Raw genomic sequence first — 21,190 nt, forward strand, 5'->3', positions numbered from 1 at the left:
AGAACACATCCCTCTTGGAATAAAAGGGACTTAAACATTGCCCACTGAAAATATCCACCAGTGGAGGACTTCCAAAAAAATAACCAAGCCAACAGGCATTTATGTAGGTCTTGGAATTATAAATAGGAACTAGCAGAGCCATTCTCCTATTTAGGGCTTAAATAAGGGTCTATATGACCTTTTATTATTATTGTTATAATGTTAATTTATTGTTTATCTAAGAAGTATTATAAGTGCCAAACACAACATTCTCAAGTCCCACTTCCTTAGAAGCATTTGAATTTACTTAGCTTTTCACTTTTGAAAACAAGTGTATCTAATCTGATCTGGAGAATGCTGACAGGCCACTCAAGGCTCCTTGGAAAATGCAATTGTGGCTCTGGTCCTTATAGATGATGCTTTTATCATCTGGCTGGTGAGTACATTTTGGCTGACAGCTTTTAGAAATTACCTCTAAGAACTTACACTGGTCTGAACTGTGAAGTGATCAAACCACAGAGACATTTACTGGATTGCTTTAGACCTATTGTACATGCCTAAATGACCTTGCTTTTTCTTGGGCCATGTAAGACACCTCAACCCACACCACCAGGTTGTAGATTCTCAGCTGGGCCATACCTCTGAAAAATAAGGCAATGTGGAACTCAAATTCTTCTACACCTTTATTGAATTAAGCCCAATCAAAAAAGCCACACATTTAACTGGATGGGATTTATTAATTGACCTGTGCCTGTTTGGAGAGAATTTTTTTTGTACTAAGCAATAAGCAATATTTTTCTGCAAGAAATTCCATTTTAGAGAATAAACCATTTCCAAGGGAAACAACTACAATGCAAAAGGACAAAAATTTTGAATCAGAAAAATAGATGCTTGTCTAGTAGTAGTAAGGTGTAGGTAGATAGTTTGTGGTAATTGGGAGTGGAGCTGCAGCAGAGTCTCATCCCTAATGGGCTACAGCTGTGCAGGACAGGTGGATAATATTGAAGATAATGAGACCTGGAGTGCCCAGGTGCACTGACCAATCACCAAAGGGAACAGAGGGCACACAGGTGCAATGCATGAACATGAGGGCTATAAAAGGTTGGGCTAAAGAACAAGAAAGAGCAGATGCTTGAAGCCTTTTGAAGTGATGCGACTCTGTATGGCTTGAAGCTTTCTGAAATTGTATGGTGACACTCTGTGTATTGTGGCCATCTCAAGTGTGACATATGCTGTGGGATATAATGTAAAACAGTAAAGCAGTCATACAATTAGGATTAGTTTTAAAAAAAGGACAATTTTCTAAAATGAAGACATCCATGTGTTCCCACACTACCACCCATTTCAGATTAACACCTCAAAGTCCTGTTGTTATCTTGTAGTTTTCTCCTACTATTAATTTTTAAGTTTCATTTATCTTTAAAACAAGGAAACTAACTTTAAAAACAGTGGAATCAGATGCTACCATTCAGTTGTGTATTTTAAACATTGAGAGAGCAGCAGATTTTTCCAATCCAGTATGAAAACTATTCTAAAACAAGTCCTGCTTAACTGTACAGATGTCATGCAATCATGTGGTGCAAAAAGCATCAAAATTAATATTATTGTGAGAGTGCCCTGGTAAACAGCACTACATGGGAACAGCTACATTTGTTGAAATAGAATTACAGACCAAAATCATACAGAAAAAGAACATCAGATCAGGGTGTTCCAATAGTTGGGTAATTCAACCACATTCACGAATTCAGTCATTAGCTTCATTGAATAAATATTCAAAATATTGTCAATGTTTATTGATAAGAAATACTAATAATTACTATTTCAAAATAGCCAAGTGCCTGGGCTAAAGCTGAAAGGCAGGGTCAGAATCAGCAGGGGAACTTTGAGTCCTCCTTTTGCATTGCCAAGGAAACACACTAATCCCTTGGTCTATCATGGTATCTGCCTCTTCCTTGTTTATGAATAGCTACAAATGGATTTGGTGTACAGAGTGAAAAGCATCTTCAAGAAACAACACATCTCAGAATTTCATGGAATTGGAAAATTTCACCCTGTTTAGAATTAATAATAAGACCTGTAATGCTCTACTGCACTGCACCAGTGAGATTTCCCCTGCTGGGTTTAACAGTTTTTGGATAAGGCTCTGTTAGTCTTTGTTTTAAACAGCCACCAACTCTTTGCAGCTGAGAGCATTCATCCTGCAGCTGAGGCAGATGATACCCAGCAGTTTGCTGGAAATTCACTGATGTTCAGAAGCAGCAAGATGTCACATCAGCTCTTCTACTTAGCTCTCTGTGTGCAACATTAGATCTCTTCTAGATGAGCCCTGTTTCCCATACACCCAGCAAAAAGCTTATCACCAACTTTAACTTTCCCTCCTGGTTCTCATTTACCTCATAAAATGAGGCTGTAAAGCAAAGCTGCTTCATGGCCACACTGCACTCTAGTGGGTTGACAGGTGAGTAAAGATATAATTTAACTATCCATACTGGGCTTATTTCCATGAAGTGCTCATTGCCTCGTCCCAGATGTCAATACTGAGTAGTTGCAATTAAGACTGAAAGACAAGTAACAACCCTCCCAGTTTGTGCAGTTAAGAACAAAGCATAGAGATTTCCAGAAACATCTGTCTTAGGACAAATAAAAGAAAAACAAAACAAAATATAAAATAAAAACCAAAGACCATCAGCTTGCGAGGATTTTGGACTAAAATTCAAATTCAGACACACTAAGTGGGAGAGACTGTGATGGTCTGATTTTCTTTTTTGCCTAAGAGCTATTAGGACCGGATTTTGTGAGAGAGTCTATTCCTTGAAAATTGTTGCAAAATTAAAATTCATCCATAATACTTAAGTAAGTGTCAGTATTCGTTGGTACAACTTTTTAGTATTCAAGTATTGTCCAGAGTTTATCAGCACTCTAATAACTGAAAAACATTATCATAAAAAAGAAATCTCTACTGAGCAGGAATTATGCAAAAATGGGTAATCAACTACCAGCTGTAACTTTGCTAGCCTTCTCAAAGACTTAACAGCAGGAATGTGGCTGTGACACTAAATTATTTAACATTGTATTATACATCTGAAATAACAACAAAAAGCCCAAACAACAAAACAACCTAAAAAACAAAACCACAAAAATCACTGCTTGCTTTACAGGCAACTGTAGCAGGCTAGCAATGCTTCCTGAGGCATAATGACTTCCTGTGAGAAAGCATTAAAAATACTCTGTTGACTTATTTAAAAGGCAACAAAATGACCTCACCTGTTCTTAAAAGATAAAAAAGATCCTATTTAAAATAAACGTACAGGAAGAAAAGCAGTCCTAAATGAGAAAACATAAAGGTTGCTAAGCCTGGATAGAAATCTAAGTCTTTGGAGAGGACTTTTTTTTTCCAGGAGTAACAGCCTATTTCTGCAGAACAGGACTCTCACTTACCCCAACATGTAGATTAAAATAATCATCAATATTTAAAAGCTTTCTCAAATCTAGTTATTACTGACTTTTCCCCATCTGACAAAAACTAGAACAAAACTTTGATACACAGAGCTACAATGACACAAGACAAACTTTAGCAGAATCTATTGATACAGAAATCCAGCTCAAACAAAATTTGATGAGCCAGAACCAAAGAAATAACTTAAGGTAACAGGATGTGACTAACCATGTAGATGTCCCCAGACTGCAGTCTACTTAAACAGATGAGAACACATGAACAACTGCATGTGACCACCAGCAGCAGTGGATTTTCTACAGTTACAGCTTACTCACAATATGGCAAAATACAGAGTAGGCTAGGTAGTTCTCATTCATAGCACTTTCCATTCAAAAGGCCTTAAAGCAGTTTTCAAAGAGAGTTTTAGGAACATGAAACAAGAGCCATCAGGCAGAGTAATATATTCATAACTGAAAGTCAGGGATGTCATTCCTTAGCTCCTTGCATATTTCAACAGACCACGCACACAAAGATTTCTTCACTCTTGCATCACGTTTCCACACAACAGGCTGACAAGGGTGTTTTGATTTAGTTAACAATTTCCCATGCTTCTTTTCCCACAAAAGCAGTTTTTCCTAGAGAAGACTTTGGCTCATTGAATCCCTGAGAACATTACACAGACTATTATTAGAAGTTAAAAGCATTAAAAGGAATGAAATGTTTGAGCATACATAGAGGGGATCTTGGGTCATAGAAGACTGCAGTGACCTGTCACTAAGGAAAAAGACACAAAGCACCACAGCCATGCTTCCAGGTGCATAGATTTTGAGACATACCTATTAAGAGTTTGGGGAAGTTGGATGTTTCAATATTGTGGTAATAAACAACTGATGTGATGGCTGCCAGGAATGCCATTCCAGCCGGCATGTACAGGTGTAAGTGGCGGGATTCGGAAACCCTTCAAAAGAAAAAAATATCTGTTAAAGTCAAACCTCTCAGCTATTTAAATGTTTCCCTTTTAATTCATGAACTGTACCTTGCTCTGATGTAAGATTTTCTAGAATGAGTTATGGATGCAAACCCCTCCAAGCTTTAATTGAATTTTTGCTCCTAAATCACACAGTTGGGTTTCAAATTCCTCCCCTGTGCTGAAAATGAAAGGTGTGTACTCCTATTTTCTACTGAAATCAATTGGAACACTTGTTTAAATTAGGACAAGCAGCTCATCTCCAAAATGAGAAAAGTTAATTTAAGCTAAACTAGTTTGGGAGCTGTCCATCAAAATATGCAGATAAGACCAACTGACAGCACAGTTCAAGATTTTCTACAGAAGCATTTTGGGCAAGTGTTTAATTTCTTTCAGTTTAAAAGAAGGAATGTCAATACAGCAAAATGAGAAAAGATCCTCTGAAATTCCTAGTAATGCCAGGAGATTTTGTACACCATGGCTGAATTCTCAGCAAAGACAAAAAAAAGCCCAACAAGAACAGATTTCTTCAGACAGCCTAAGCTTCAGTAGGTAACACTGCAGCAGTGGGAGGCTTTTTAAAATCTACTTATTTCACAGTTGCTGGAATTCCCCTATATAACTGTACCTCCAATAGGCCGCTTCTGTTGCTGAGATGCCAAAGCCTTTTGCACCCAGTTGCTGCCAAAAGGACTCACCAGCAGGATCCATTTTGGTTCTTAGAAAGCTGATGAGTCTCAAAACTCTCTTCTATTCACTGGAGCCCTCACCAGCCTGCTGAGCGCTGGGAAGCACGACTGTGGGTTGGCACTCCCCCAGCAGAGCTCTGAGCTTTGATTCTCATCAGGTGACACCTATTACTTAACAGCAGTGTTCTGAGTCAAGTTAAGTAGCAAATAAACATAATGAGAGGCATTGCTAACGAGAAAAAATAATGGAGAAAACTCAAAGCAGGAGATTTTGCTCTGAGCATCCCACACCCTGATAACTCTGAATAAGCAAGAGAAAAAATCCTTTAAAAAAAAAAACTGGCAGCAAGAAACATCCTATTTATATATGTTTAAGAGAAGTTAAAATAATAATGATGATATCATTTTCTACACCAGAAGTGTGCAGTGTATTTCACACTGGTTGGTGGATCCTTGTTCTATAGATGGCTAATCAGGGAGTTTTTTCCTTATTTAATTAGGAGCTTCCATTTCATAATCCTTGCGTTCAAATTCAAAATTATTATGAAAAATCATGCCTGTTTTCATATGGAAAGATCATATTCATTGTTATATAATTAGCTGTTTTCATAATAAATCACTCTCCTGTATCACTTGTTTCACTTGGAATAATCTTTTTCCACAGATTTCTGTTTAGTGACAACCTCAGCTGAATAACATATTATGGTTCATGCTCACATAATATCAGCTGCTCTGCTCCAGGTAACATAGGAGATATAGTGCACAGTCATCAGAAGAAACCCTGTGGGTTTGACTTAAGCCAAACAGATTCATTCCTCTTATTTAGATGAACTCAGTTTGGGGGTGAATGGTGTGACCTACTGTGCACATGGGAGCTCCTCCTAAGTAACAACTGTGGGATTGGGTCTTTGGACATAAAATATATAATGAAAATGTCACCATCTGCTTGAATCATTAGGATTTATCTATGATTACTCTTTGGAAAGATAGTGTCATTAAGCTGAACTAAAAATGATTAAGGTCAGTTGTGCCTGTGTACATCACTTGGCAAGGTCTGTGGAATTTCTGATACAAGGTTGGTAGGTTAATCACTAAGAAAACAGATTATACATTCATAACCACAAGGAATATCATTTAGCTGAGAACTCAGACAAGGAGGAAATATCTACCCTGAAACCTTTAAACTGCTCAGTGCTACCTGGAGAAGGCAGACAAGCACTTACCCATCAGACACTATGCCCTCTGCAATTTCACACACCAGCACAAACAAGAGGATAAAAGTCAGTATCCAGCGTAAATTGTGGCCAGGAAAATGGAGCCATGTGCTATGATGTATATGTACTTTGGAACTCTGACTTCCCCATCCTAAAAGAGAAAAGAGAATTATAGAGAGCTTTCTCAACAAGAGTGTCACACAAAGTTCCCACTTAGAAAACACTCCAAACCATGTATGTAACAACCTTGCATATCAATATTGAGACAGCTGTGTTAAACACACATGCGTTTGAATATTATCAGAACTATGCTCTCACTATCTCACTTCATATGGAATAAAATCAATAATTCACACAGGACACAGACTTAAATTCCTATACTTCTAGCAACTTACTATCAAGTAATTACATGCACTAAACATTTCTCAAATCTATTCACAGCTTAAATGAACAGCAAATTAACGTTCTGACAAATACACGCAGTCACACTAATAAATGCACTACTTCTTTTCCCTTTAATTATTTTAAAAAGTAAGAAACAAACCCCAACAAAACAAAACAAAAAAGGATGAGGTGTGAAGCTTTATCTTGCTAAAAATTAGCAATACTGAGAGATTCCAGATAAACGCAGGGAACCCTAAGCAGCTGACCCCGTTTTCACAGTCGCGCTGGCTGCTATTTCCCCACTGGACCTTCTCCCATCCCCAGGAGCGAGTGTTACTCCAACCCGTGCCGTGGCTCTCCGCGGGCCGATCCAGGCTTTGGACGAGGCTATCCGGAGCAGTGAGAGCCCCGTGCGCTGAACCACCGGGCCACCTACCGGCCCCGCCGGGCTTGTGACATTAAATCGCACCCGCCCCAGGTACCGCAGAAGCCAGCGGGGCAGGACCTGTAATGAAGGGGGGCTGCCAGGCGGCTGTGACCCCGCAGTAATGGCTGGGACTAATATTTCATAACGCAACACTTACTTGTCAGGTTTCCTGGGCTTTAATAGCGCATTTATTTTTGCTCCTTGCCCTACACCGGCAGAGCAAATCCTGCGGTTCCTTCCAGCATCACCCGTTCCTGCCCTGCCTGCGCAAGGGATTTCACCTGCGGGGCTGCCCCGACAGACGGAGACGGGTCCTGCTGCCCGGGCGGACAGCGGGCGGTGCGGGGGCTGCCCGAGGAGAGGGGGCCGCCGGAGCATCCCGCAGCTCGCACCGCATCCCAACAGCGGCGCAGCCTCCCCGCGCGGCACGGGGGCAGGGCCAGGCTGGGGGATACGGCAAGGGACGGCCGGGCGGGCGGGGGGAAACGCGGCACACGCGCGGGGGAGGGAAACCCACGGCGAGACAAAGCCGGGCGGGGGGACACGGCAAAGCAGCACCGGGGGCAGAGAGGCAGAAGGAAAAGGGCGGCAAATAGGAGAGGCACAGGCACCCACCGATGAAGAGGATGGGGAAGGTGATGAAGAGCAAGAAGACGTGCGGCACCACGTTGAGCGCATCCACGAAGCAGCCGTTATTGAGCACGCCGTGGTCCACGTTGTAGGCGGTGGAGTTGCCCTCGTCGCCGCAGAACGCCAGGGCCATGGCGGGACCCTGCGCGCAGCCGGGCGCCGCCTCCGCCTCCGCGCACATCAGGCGGGGCCGGCGCGGCCGCGGCTCTGCCCGCACCTGCCGGGAGCGGCGGCGGCCCCGGCCGCGGCCCCGGCCCCGCGCTCCGCCCGCCCCGGCGCTGCCCCGCCCCGGCACCGCCCCCGAACAGCCCCGAGCGGGGCGCTGCGGGAGCGCTCGGCGGGGACGCGGCTGGGACCGATGCGGGCGCGCCAGCCCTCGGTACCCCAGAGCACCAGACCCGTGTTCCACGGCTCTCGGGACACGATATTGAGTGGTTTATGCATCGTTAATATGACAGAACATTAAACATCCAACGCTAAATTAGTGATGACAGGAATTACAGATTACGGAAAGTGTGTTCTTTCGACCTTGTCAGCTTTTGCTTTTTTCTCGACTTTGGTAAAGATATTATTAGATTAAGTCACGGATTCAGCCATACCCTCCTCTCAAAGGAGACTTCAACATTATATCCTGAACAGCTGTTGTGTTTGTGCCTTATCATTTTTTACCCCTAAAATTTGTTAAACCCTAACTTTTTCCCCCTCCACCAAGACTACCTCAATCTCTGAGAATCAGATCATTAATCTGAGTGGGCTCCAAATCACTCCCTAAGCATTTTTATGTACACCAAAGTAATCTACAAATCAAAATTTCCTTTTTTACTTGAGCAGAAGTTAGGCTCAGCTGAGCCAATGCCAAACAAAAACTCTGATCAAATACCTCTCTGCTGGGGGATAGCACTGGAAAGTAAAATGTGATGTGGATCAGAAATCTGCGCCTGGCACACACTTCCTAGCACAGGCTGAATCAATGTCCAAATATCTCTGGTGTGTAGGTAGCCATGAAATAACAAAGAGTCCATATATCCAGGCTTCACCCTTCAAAATGCAAAAGCTACAAGTTGGCTAAATGCCTCTAAGGGAAATGAACCCATAAATGAAAAATTTCCTTCTTCTTTCAACATAACATTCAATTTCTAGGACAGACAGCTTTGCTAATAGACCTGAAAATTACTTTTGTCATGCTACTTTTATTGATCTTGCTGTTGGACAGGAGCAAAGAAAAAGCAATTCTCTGCATGGAATGTTAATTCCTATATATGGTCTTTTGGAGCTAGAGCAGTGTGGTTAAGAATAAAAATTAAAAGACAAACCCCAAGCCAAATCCTGTGTATATGTATTCTCAAATGTGCAAGTTACACCCACGCTGGAAAGACTATAATTATTTTAAGTTTTGGATAGAATCCAGCATTCATTTGAGCTTCTGGTCAAGCTCAGCTCTGCTACCCTAATTGTTATTTAATAAACAGTATGAGCAGTTTACATGCAGATAATTTAAAAGTAATTTATATTTTAGCATTTCCTGAGTCCCCAAGTGACACAAGATCTCTGTGTTACCATGAACAAAGAGCAACAATGAACTCTTGGCAGTTTACACTCTGGAGGCTGAAATCATGGTTAAGATTTGAGGAAGAAATAACTCTGGCCAGAGAATTTAACACAGAAATTAAAATTTGCCAAAATCCCTGAAGAAATCCAACTGAGCTCACATGCCAAATCTCTGCATGTTTTCTGAACCTGCAAGGTGTTGATCATAACATTTAAAAAAATGTCTATCCCAGACAAATAAGTCAGGAAACTCGATGGTTTTGAATTTGAAATTTATCTTTCCACTGATTTTCAGACACAGCCTGGATTGCATAGTTAATGTGGTGGTTAAGATTAATGTTCTCAGTTCATTGTTCTCCTACAACAGATCTGCATCTGTCACAGAGCTAAAGTTGAGTCAGAAATGTGTTGGCACCCTGAACAGAGAGATGGTGGATTAAATGAGGAATTTATGACTTAATGAAATACAGAAAAAACCCCAGACTGACAGAAATCAAAACAGTTGGTATACTGAAACTGGTAAGGTGAGCATTCATAGCAATAAACTGGGACACACACAGACACCCAAACTCTTTAAATAACTCACACTTCCAATAACAATCTTCCAGTTTTGTCCCTAGTTACAAAGAAATGAAGTGAGTAATCTGGACAAATACTGGTCTTGCTTACTAAAGCATTAAATAACAATTTCCTTTTCACTCACAAATGGTGAAACATCCATTTTGTGCCTTCACAAAATAATGCTAAGACATAGTTTGACCCTTTTCTTAGGAAATGCTTAGATGTGACTGTGGTGTCAAAGGAATGAACTTCCTTACCCAGACTATCTCTGCTGGTCCTGTGGGCTTTGGAGTAGGTCACAGAGGAATAGTTTCTCTCTCAAAACTGTAATTTCATGAAGCTTTGTGAAAGCAAAATTCCTTTTCAAACTACAGAAAAGGCAAAGAAAATATGAAACCAACAGGTAGACAGCCATGTGTATCTGCATGTTGCAAATGCAACCTGATTTTCCACTAAAGTCCCTTTACATCTCATTTCTCTTACTCCTGGCTATTTCAATTTCACAAGAAGTCAGTTTCCTACTTCATTATTTCAGTGTATCTATTAGAAATGAGACATCAAGTTAGATGCTGGCAGCCACTAGCACATTCAGTAGGTGACTGGAAATGTTTTGAAAGCATTTTGATTACGTAAAATTGATTTCCAGAGAGACAAGGACAATATTTTTAACTCAAGGGAAAAACACTTTTTATGCTTGTCTTGAAATTTGTCTTTGTCTACAAGTGTTGGTTTTATAGTAAACATTGACATGTCAGAATTCAGTTGTTTTTAAAAGATATTCATTTATGTGGGAGCTTTCATTTTTTCTTTCCTACCTTTGTCATTTTTATCACACCTCTTATTCAGCTGCTTCACACTGGCCTCTCTTTTTCATCAATGAAGTGCTCTCTTCCTGAAAATCATGGTTTGCTTCTGTAGCAAACTCTGCAGCTTTGTGCTTTTGTTTGCATCTAGAAACACAGATAGAAAAAACCCCAAAGTTTTGAAAGCTCTGAACAGCCACAGCCCATGTTCGAAGTTGGGATAGTAAGGTAAATAAATTTAGGCATCACACAGGAAAATTTCACTTTCCTGTGTATTTTAAAGTCATTACTGAGACCAATTATAAAAAGGAAATCTTAGGAAAAAATGCTCACAAAGTAAATTCTCATTGTGATTTAGAATTAGCTAAACAATATGCACTAAACTATGACTTCTGGTTCCTATTTAATTCATCTCTTGGAAGAAGAGAGGAAAAGCAATATACATGTGTGGGAGGAAGCCACCAATCCCTTTCTGAAGCACATTGGGAAAGGCTGAGGGAAAAAATGGGAGAAAATAACTTCCAGAGAAAAGTGTTATTTTATTCTTGTGTAACAGAGAACTCTATTCTATCATTTCATAGAAGACATCTTTTAACTACAACAAAAAAAAATCTTTGAAAAATAGTCTAAGCTGCTGCTATTAAAATTCATACAATGAGTATAATCATAGTATCCTAGAATGTTGGGAATGGAAGGAACCTTAAAGATTATCCAGTTCCAACTCCCTTGCTATGAGCAGGGACACCTTTCACCAGACCAGGTTGTCCAAAGGTCCATCCACAGCTGGTCTGGCCTTGAACACTGCCAGAGACAGGGCATCCACAGCTTCTCTGGGAAACCTCTGCCAGTGCCTCACCATCCTCATAGTGAAGAATTTCTTCTTGATATCTAAACGAAACCTTCCCTCTTTCAGTTTAATAATAATGAAGAGATTCACAGAAATAGCTGTTTTTCTCTAAATAAACCTTATTAATTTTTAATTACTGTCCCTCATTAAAAATGAAGAAAGAACTTATGAGCAAACAGATCTATCTTGGAGAGGAAACAAAATACAAACTGTTTGTTGGGCAATCATCTTCAGACAAGTGTTTTAGATTGGAGCAGCTTATCTTTAAGTGTGTTCAGACATCTTGTGGCTTCAGCCACGTCAATGACCTCTATCATTAAGTCATTTTATGAGACACATTCTCCAACATCCAATATAACATTCAGTCAATTAATCTTGCCTTGAACTAGCTCCTCAGTTTAACAGCAGCTTCCTGGTTCAATAGAGCCAGAGCAGGGCTGAGTTGGCACCTGAAACCTGATGAAAAATCTCACTTTTCTGTTCATTCAGTCTCCTTTGCAGTGTTAATCAAACCGATGCATTTGGGGCTACCTGGCACAACTCAGGGCAAATCACCTGAAGGGCTGCAGGCTATTTCCCTTACCAGCTTCACTTAAGGATATTCTTGATGCTCCCCTGCCCTCCTCAATCACCAGGATTCTCCATAGCGACAACAATGCATGCTAAACCAACTTTTTATTCACTCCTGGACTCTCCTTGTGCACAGATGAACTTGTACAATCTCTGCATGATCTCACTGCTAACCTCACACCTTGGTTTCATCTCCAGTATCTAAATGGTTAAGGTGTTGAGTACTCCCTGTGTAGTACTTGAAGTACAAGTGTTGTGTTTTCCTCAGGGGAATGAGCTGTGTGCTGTGAACTAACCCGTGCCAATAAACAACTCGCGTGCTGGCTCCAGTGTGGTATTCTTCAGCAAATATTATTTTAGTTACTGGTTCAGTTCAGTGCTGTTATGCTGCTTGCCTTGTATATGGCCTTTTGTATATAAAAGATTATTCTGCCTGTCTATACTAAAAAAATTACACACACTAACAAATAACCATAACAAATATCCATTCATTTCCAACAGGGCTAAAAGTCACTGTCCTTTCTTGGAACCCTTTCAAAAACCACAAATTAGATTGAACACTAAGATTTGAATTGCTCTTTGAAGATTATTAGAAACAAACCAAAGATACCATCTTTCCTTCTCAGAATATAAAACAGTTTTCTGCTTAGGCATGTAGAGCTCTAGTTGATTTGTTTATTGACCACCAGGGATTGTTCCAGGCTACCCTCAATTTCTCCAGAGGGTAAAATCGACACACCAATTAGAGAGAAACAAAGCTATCAGTTCAGACTTGATTTTGGAATGTGTTTATCTTGTGCCACTATTTGACAAAATTATGCAGAAAATTACCAAGAAAGGTGCTGTAGTTTGATGAAGTTTTGAACTTCAGAATTTTCTTCTATTTCTTTTTTAATAGGTTGCAATGTAGCATTTATTCCAGATCTTAAAAAAATGACAAAAAAATCATATTTTGGATTCATAAAAAAACCCAAAATGTGAGTATGCACAAAAGGTTTGTTCCTGTATAGCAAATACTGCTAATTCCCTGTTGCAATTTATCATACACCTAATTAATTTTAAAAGGCCTATTCCAGGAGACATTTCTCTTGAGTTCAGCCCACGTGCAGACTACATTTAGGATTTTCAGAGGCTCAAGGGAGTTAAAACAATCAATACCAATAAAAAATATAAAGAAAATTAATTTAATAGTTTAGTAATTGAACTTAAAGCCAGTAAGTTTTTTTCCCATCTTTTTCCTATTTTCATGATGATTTCAAAGCTCATTATCTCTTGGAATAGTATAGTGTTGTTTTTTTGTACAGCAAAGTGCTAAACCTGGATTTTTAAGTGTAAAGCTCTGCAGGAAATTAAATTGTTTATGACACTCTTACCTGGCTGCAGTAATTTTTGAATATACTCACTTAGGGCAGATATCCACAGCCTCAGCCCTCAAACCAGCCAGAGATCCTTTGCTCTGGGTAATTATTCTTTACACAGTCAGTATTTAGGAGGATTTAAGTAGCTTTTGTAAAAAGGCAAGAAGTAAGAAATAGCTGTACAACTCCCTCCAGTATTGAAATTTGGCATTATTTTTCACTCTCTTCACAGCAAGAGAAATTTTTTTTAACATAGTCTATATTTTTTAATAGGAAAGTTAAAAATTTGTAACAGCAATAAATAAGGCTAACTGAGTACCAAACCTTCAAAAATCCCCTTAAGCTGGGCAAAATAATGCAGAGTCAAGGGGGCTAAAACTATTTACAAGTTTGGATCACGTTTAATTGGTGTTTTTAGCCAAAGAAAAGAGGGAAAATTCCAAACTCCTCCTCTAAGGGAGCAAATGCAAATAACAGAAAATAACACCATGGCAGTCACATTAGCACTCAGGAAACAGGCTTTGCTGAGACAGGCCAGGCTTCCAGCCCTCTGGACAGCAAATAGGTTGTCCTTAGGATTCAGGGTCGTGGAGTGTCTCAGCTGTTCATGCAAATACCACAGGTCCTTCACACTGTGACTCACAGAGAAGTCACCTCACGGACTGATCACGCCCTGGTATTTTGAACATACTCCACTCTTACAACCTGAATTCCTTAAGTGGCTAAAGTAATAGGTGAGTAGGAGTAGTGGATATTCAGATTAGCTTTAATGTGTACATTAACAAGTTGCTTTTTTAAAGAACAAATGATAGAAACAAGAGCTTTGTGCCATCATATGGCACAAACTGGACAACCAGGGGATCAGATGGGTTCATGAAAGGCGAGTCCAGCTTGAGCAACCTGATTTCCTTTTATGACAAAATGACCTGCTTAGTAGATGAGGGAAGGGCTGTTGATGTTTCCTATCTGGACTTTAGGAAAGACTTTGACACAATTTCCTGCAGCATTTTCCTGGCTTGCCATGGAGAGGGCAGGTGTACTCTTCACTGGGTAAAACACTGTCTGGATGGCTGAGCACAGAGATGGGGGTGAGTGGATTCCATCCAGCTGGCAGCCAGTGCCAGTGGTGCTCCCAGGGCTCAGTGCTGGGCCCAGCTCTGTTTGATCTCTTTGTCAGTGACCTGGATGAGGGGATGGAGGGCACCCTCAGCCAGCTGCAGCCACACCAGGCTGGGTGGCAGTGCTGATCTGCTGCAGGGCAGGAAGGCTCTGCAGAGGGATCGGGACAGGCCGGAGCCATGGCCGAGGCCGGCTGTGTGAGGGGCAGCCAGGCCGAGCGCCGGGGCCTGTCCTTGGGTCACAACAGCCCCAGGCAGGGCCACAGGCTGGGGCAGAGGGGCTGGGACCCTGCTGGGCAGAAAACAACCTGGGGCTGCTGCTGACAGCAGCTGGACATGAGCCAGCAGTGCCCAGGTGGCCAAGAAGGCCGAGGGCAGCCTGGCCTGGATCAGCCATAGTGCGGCCAGCAGGACCAGGCAGGGATTGTCCCCCTGTACTGGTGAGGCCACACCTTGAATCCTGTGTCCAGTTCTGGGCCCCTCACTGCAAGAAAGGCATTGAGGGGATGGAGAGAGCCCAGAGAAGGGAAATGGGGCTGGTGGAAGGTCTGGGGCACAAGTCCTGTGAGGAGAGGCTGAAGGAGCTGGGGGTGCTCGGCCTGGAGAGAAGGAGGCTCAGGGGAGACCTCACCGCTCTCTGCAACTGCCTGGAAGGAGGCTGGAGCCAGGTGGGGGCTGATCTTCTCCCAAAAACAAGTAATAGGACAGAAGGAAATAGCCTGAAGTTGTAGCTGGAGAGGTTTAGATTGGATATCAGGAAACATTTCTTCACCAAGAGAGTTTTCAGGCCCTGGAAGAGGCTGTCCAGGGAAGTGGTTGAGTCTGCATTCCTGGAGTTATTTAAAAGCCATTTAAATGTGGCATTTAGGGACATGGTTCAATGGTGGACTTGGCAGTGCTGGGTTAAGTCTTGGACTTGATGACCTGAGAGATCTTTTCCAAACCAGCAATTCTGTGATTCTGCTTTTATTCCTACATAGGATTATTCTCTCTCTGAAAACAAGAATATTTAGAGGTGGGACAATGTTTAAGACATATCAGGAATCTGATGCTGAGTGCCACTTACATGCACTATTACGATAGAAGTGGTAGCAAAAATTCTAGGTACCCACATAATTGCAGCTTGTAAAGCAGCTGCAGATCTCTCTACAAGAACTGCTCTGAAGAAAGTATGAGCTATTGGTAGAAATATGATGTGCCTATTATGAAAAATCATATAATTAAAGAAAAAAAAATCTACACTGTTGTGGTAACAAAAAAAAAAAAAGCTGGGAAAGTTCCTTGCATTCCTGATAATGGTTATAAAGAGAATAATTTCTATTTCCTTCAGAAGTAGTTTACCCCTCAGCCCACATATTAATTTTTCTTGGCTGGCAATACCACAAGGCTGAAGATAATGTTTTGTATTGTAAATCTCTTCTTAAAAGAGAAGCCATATTCTTTTGTTGTAGATTTTCTGAAAAAAAAAATTAAAAATTCTCAGAGCTGAATGTTTTCTTTTCCTAACAGCATATATTGCACTGAGTCTGTAGCATTAGGTATGAAAACAGTGGTGACTAGTGAGTGCAGCAGCCAATTTGTAATGTGCAAAAACTGTAAACACAACTGTGATTGATAGAGCTGAAATCATGCTGAGGATATAACAAGAATTGACCAGAAACATGAAAGAACACTGTGTAGGTTCTATAGTTTTTCCAATAAATAGCCCATGAGACCGGTTTGTAAAACATAGTAGATAGAAATGCCTTTCTTTACAGGAATCAGGTTGTGGAGAGTTTGCAGAGTCTCTTTGGGTAGAGACTCATCCCAAAACAGCCTCAGGTACTTCTCAGCCTAAGCCATGGGTCCCAGTAAGTACCTGGGCAGCCATGTGCTGGCACAAACACCCTTGGCTGCCCACCCGACACTACGAGGGGATGTGTCAGAACCATCTATGTAGGGCATAATTCCCACACTCTGATCTTCCCTCCCACATGGAATTATTCCCAATTCTCTCTTTCTCTCATGGCTGTAGGTAGCCTTTCTCAGCATGCTTTCCCCGGGCTATATTTGTCTCCTGTGATAAGGCAGCAATATGAGCCAGTGGAAACGTTCTGCACGTCTGCATTTTGGCAGCCCAAATGTGAAGGGTGATGTCAAGTGCTGAGGCTCAGCCATGGAGGTTTCTCACGTGCAACTCTCAGCTGTTTTTCATCTGCAGCAAAGCAGCAATGCAGTGGAGACAAGAGCAACCACATCCAGCTGGAGAGCACTGACAACGGATGATTCTCTCGTGTGCCAGGGACAAATCCTCAGGACATGCTTGCAGCAACTGGGCAGAAAAAGTAAGATTGCTTCTTACACATTCCCAGTCCTGGAACTGGCTATGGCTTCTTTAATAAACTAAAGCTCTGAACTGACTGTTCTTTTCACCACATCATAAAAAAACCACTTGCCATTTCCCCATTTGGTTGTAGTTTGGGCAATGAAGGCTCAAGATATAAGGAATAAGATAAGGAAAGGATCATGCTACAAGTAGATAAAAGCTCCTCTCTCTTCCACAGCTGGCTACAGTGATCATTGCCCTGTGGTTAAGAGACCACATCATTATTAAAGAAAGAATACTTGAGATTTCATACTCAGATTTTTCTTAGGAAAATGTGATGTTCCTTGTACAAAAGTCACTTGCATTGTCCTAATGCAAAGAAGAGGTAAGTATTTTGTCCCTTTGTGTCATTTATAAATCCAGCCACTTTCCCCCATCTGTTTACTATGGTTTACTATTTTGAACATCTGTTTAAACAGGTACACATGGTTTTAAAGACACCATTAGAAAAGGCAATACTAGGTAACTTTATCCTTGAGAAGTTATACTATTCCTTATGTACTTCAATGGTATAATATAAAAAAAAATATCTATGCATCTGTTTGTCTGGCTAGAGGCAAAGAAATGTGAATATTGTCACAGCTGACAACAAAGAAACACAGCTTTCCTGCAGCAGTACAATATGGGACAAATCACTGCAACTTAATGGCAACTTAATACACACAATCAACTTTCCCCTGTGAATCATCCAACCACAAAATATGCCCACCACCTCTGTTTCAATCAGCCCTATGAGTGTTAACAGAAATTTGTTGCAATCAAATTCTCCAAGAAGAAAAACAACATTATAAATTATGTTGCATCCACCTGTAAATTCTGAAATGACTGATGAGAAATTTATACATTAGTTGGAGAAAATACTTGTGTGTCCACTCAATATGGATTCTTGCTCTGCATGTCACTCCTCTGCATTTACATGGAGCTGCCTGATTTCCACTGAGGAAGAGTATGCAACTTATTCTGTCCTAGGTTAATAACATTCAGAGATCTGCTTCATCACAATTCTCTGTGAATTATCAAAATAAGGAGATGCATTTCTCTTTCTTTCCCACTGTCCTTCCTTGAGGCTGGAATTGCTGCTAATTAAAGACTGTTAATGGATGTCTCCACTCTGAAAATTCCACATTTTATCTTGGGGGAGAAAGAATAACAAAAATACTGATATTTGCAATCTTATAATCTACTTAGTTTCAAAGGATAACCCTAAAAAGTTATTTTAGTCTGTCAGGGAAATCCTAATTACAAGATTTTTGTCAAAGCTTAATTTTCTTTTGAGTGTTTCTAAAAATGTTTTATATCTAATGCTCTTTGTTCTCTGTTAGGTGGCATTAATCCTCAAGAGCCTCAGGCTGTTGCCAACATGAACATAGGGTCTCAGTGCTAAAGCACCCAGAACTGCTTAGGGGAAAGGCAGAGAAATGAGAACAAAATTTCAGAAAAAGTAGTTTGAAACTCTCTTGGTTTTACATACGTCTGTTTGGCTTTGCATGAAGAATAACCATTAGCAACTTTCCCTCTCACATCCTTACTGTTTAGAAATGTCCTTGTCCTCAAAAAGGCTGATTTCTATCTTGCCCAGTTTATGTTGGGAAAGTCTCAGTCTCCTTCTCCCAAACTTTACTCTGAGCGCCATATAAACAACCTCTGTTATAGCTATTGAGGACTAATGAGTTTTACTGATGTTTGGAAGAGAAATGGTGAGAAAGGATAAGATGAGGACAAGCCAAGAAAATGGGCAGTTGGAGCTGGTGGGAGGAATAACCTTTGAAGATTATTTGAGAAAATGAGGAGGAACTAAAATTCAGTATGAATACTAGAACTTGAGCATTAACAAGTTTCCATACTGAGCATGTCCAGGACTAAGACATCGATTCCCTTCAGGCATCAATTGCCTTCAGGCCTCCATCCAGCAAAATCCAGCCTGAGCAGGATTATTGAACTCAACTTGTGTCAAGAAGATTAGCTCATATGCTTATATTTAAGCATGTACTTAAGTGCTTTGCTTGTTCCAGTCTATGATTGCTTCCTAAGTGCCAAATATCTGTCAAGCACAGTCAGGTGTGCAAGGGATACCCATTGCTAATCATGCAGCAGGTTTGTGAATCATGAAGTAGGACAGGATGTCTGCAGGACATCAGACTCCACGTTCTTCCACGTAGACAAACATTCTGAGTTCAACAACAGCCATTCAAACTCACATATCCAAGAGCTGCCAGTCTGCAACTTACTTACCCAAGATTAACTCCTTAAAACTTCCTTCCAGTGGCTTTTACACTAATAATTGATATTATGGTATGCATCCATCATCACAGTTTGGAGAACTGTAAGCTGTGATCCTCTGAAACTTTACATTTCAAAAACTTCCCTTCTAGAGAACAGAAATTTTATAGATTGCTTTTCCTATGCCTGTCTCCACTTCCTCTTTCATCCTAGATGATTTCAGCAGAGACCAAAGTAGCTCAAGTTACATTGTCGTAAATACAAGTAGCTCCTGAGCCTCACCAAAGTGTTGTGCTATTATCTGTGTCCTTCAATAACACATCAAATGTGGACCTAGTGATAGAGGAAGAAGAATTCCAGCAGAAGCAAACCTTTAGATGCCTTCCCTAGGAAGAAGGAAAGCAGGCATCCTTGTCAGTGTCCTTAAAAAAAGTTTGCATGATCTATGAATGGCCCACCTGGAGCCACCTCAGAGCTCAAGCCTGCAGAAAAACAATTTTGAAATCTGTTCCAGAAATTTCCATTAGTCATAAAAGCAGAAACCTCGTGAGATCAAGGACAATGGCAAAAGATAAAAATGGCAGACAGCAGAAAAAAGAGAAGGTCAGACTCAGTATGAGGATCAAGTACTTATTAGCCTATCATCTCTTGACTACAAGAGATCCATCTGATTTATAATCATAAGGATCACATACTGACATTTAAGACACTGGCTTTTCTACACTAGACCCGATCCTTAGGTGGTGTAAAGGTGTATGTTCATATCAACAGAGATCCCAGGAGGATTTTTCCATGTTGAAAGATGGCTAAGAATTCCACAGCACCTACCCAAAATCTGACCACACTTTATCAGGGTCAACAGGTAGCAGAAGCAAACTGGAGGACATTTATCAACTATTGCATTTCAAGTTCCTTACAACCACATAGGCATCCTTTGACACAAAGCCATAATTGTTCACTCTTTTTTCTATGGTGAGAGGAATTATAACAAATTATATATATTCAGAGGTTATGTCTCATATTTATGAAGTTCTAAGATTGTTTGTACATGCGTGCTCCTCAGATAAAGTTGATTTTACAAAAACCTTACTGGTGTATGTACATGCATACACCCCTCCTTATGCTGAACATTTGTTTGTGAATAGAGCATTTTTAAAATAAACCCCAGCTTCTCTGAAATGTATGCACAATTTCTAAAAGATGCCATAGCCACATGATAAATAGTACCTAAATGATGAATTAGCAGAATGGCAGTAATAAATAGATCAAAGACCTCCCTATGCTAATATCCATATGAGTAGTAAACCATGGTATTTCCTACCCTGTAATGCATGCCGTGGTTCTGATCCATAGGGCCTCACATTTTTTGCCTGCACAAAGGCACGCACAGGCTCACAGAGCAATGTGAAAGTCACAAGTCTCTAGTGTAATTCATGCTCCAGTTCAGCAGCTGTGGGGGGTTTGCTAAAGACAGCGTGGCCAAGAAATTCCTGAGAGAATAAGAATGGTTGTTAACAGTTCTGAGAAAGTCTTCCTCTGAGTTATCATCCCATAGAGAGAGATAGTGTGGTTTGGCAGTCTTAACCAAACAAACAGCTCTGAGAAACTACACATAATCCCTCTGAGATTACAGCAAATGAAAAACAAAAACCCATCTTTTAAAAGTAGTTTGAAGCATTTGTGATACTGTCAGTGAAGTACTTGGACTTCTTCCTGCTTTGTGCATCAGGTCACAGTTTCCATACTCCCAAAGGAAACAGCATTGGCTGAGCAAGAGAAAGTCCCATTTACTCTTACTGTTATCTTTTCAAAGCTGGCCTTGTTGAACAGGGATGAGGCCCAAGCACAGGTAATGACTGACAGCCACCAAAGAACAATGCAGTAGCAACTCAAATTGGGCACTCCTGTTTAAATTACTTACACCTGGGACACTGCTCACACACCAAAGTAACTGAAAGAGAAGTTGCCTGAAAAATGTATTTTCTTGCAGCATTTTCCAACCCCTTGAGCTAGCTGGCAGATGAAAGATGGGATGCAGTTCTAGGGCACTGAAAGTCAGAAATACAGTAAAAAA

General features: G+C 40.8%; 1 protein-coding gene across 1 annotated transcript in view; it reads right to left on the minus strand.

The window, feature by feature from the left end:
• The window catches only part of ABCC8 (ATP binding cassette subfamily C member 8), a 73,176-nt gene extending 65,261 nt beyond the window's left edge, over window positions 1-7,915 (minus strand). The window contains exons 1-3 of the mRNA XM_030240026.2: window positions 7,712-7,915; window positions 6,295-6,436; window positions 4,252-4,373 (exon numbers count right to left, since the gene is read on the minus strand). Coding sequence (XP_030095886.1) covers window positions 4,252-4,373; window positions 6,295-6,436; window positions 7,712-7,907 — 460 coding nt within the window. The 5' untranslated portion in view covers window positions 7,908-7,915. The remainder of the gene's footprint in view (window positions 1-4,251; window positions 4,374-6,294; window positions 6,437-7,711) is intronic.
• Window positions 7,916-21,190: the final 13,275 nt, after the last annotated feature.

Source organism: Serinus canaria, chromosome 5 (assembly GCF_022539315.1).
Source record: "Serinus canaria isolate serCan28SL12 chromosome 5, serCan2020, whole genome shotgun sequence".
Taxonomy (NCBI): domain Eukaryota; kingdom Metazoa; phylum Chordata; class Aves; order Passeriformes; family Fringillidae; genus Serinus; species Serinus canaria.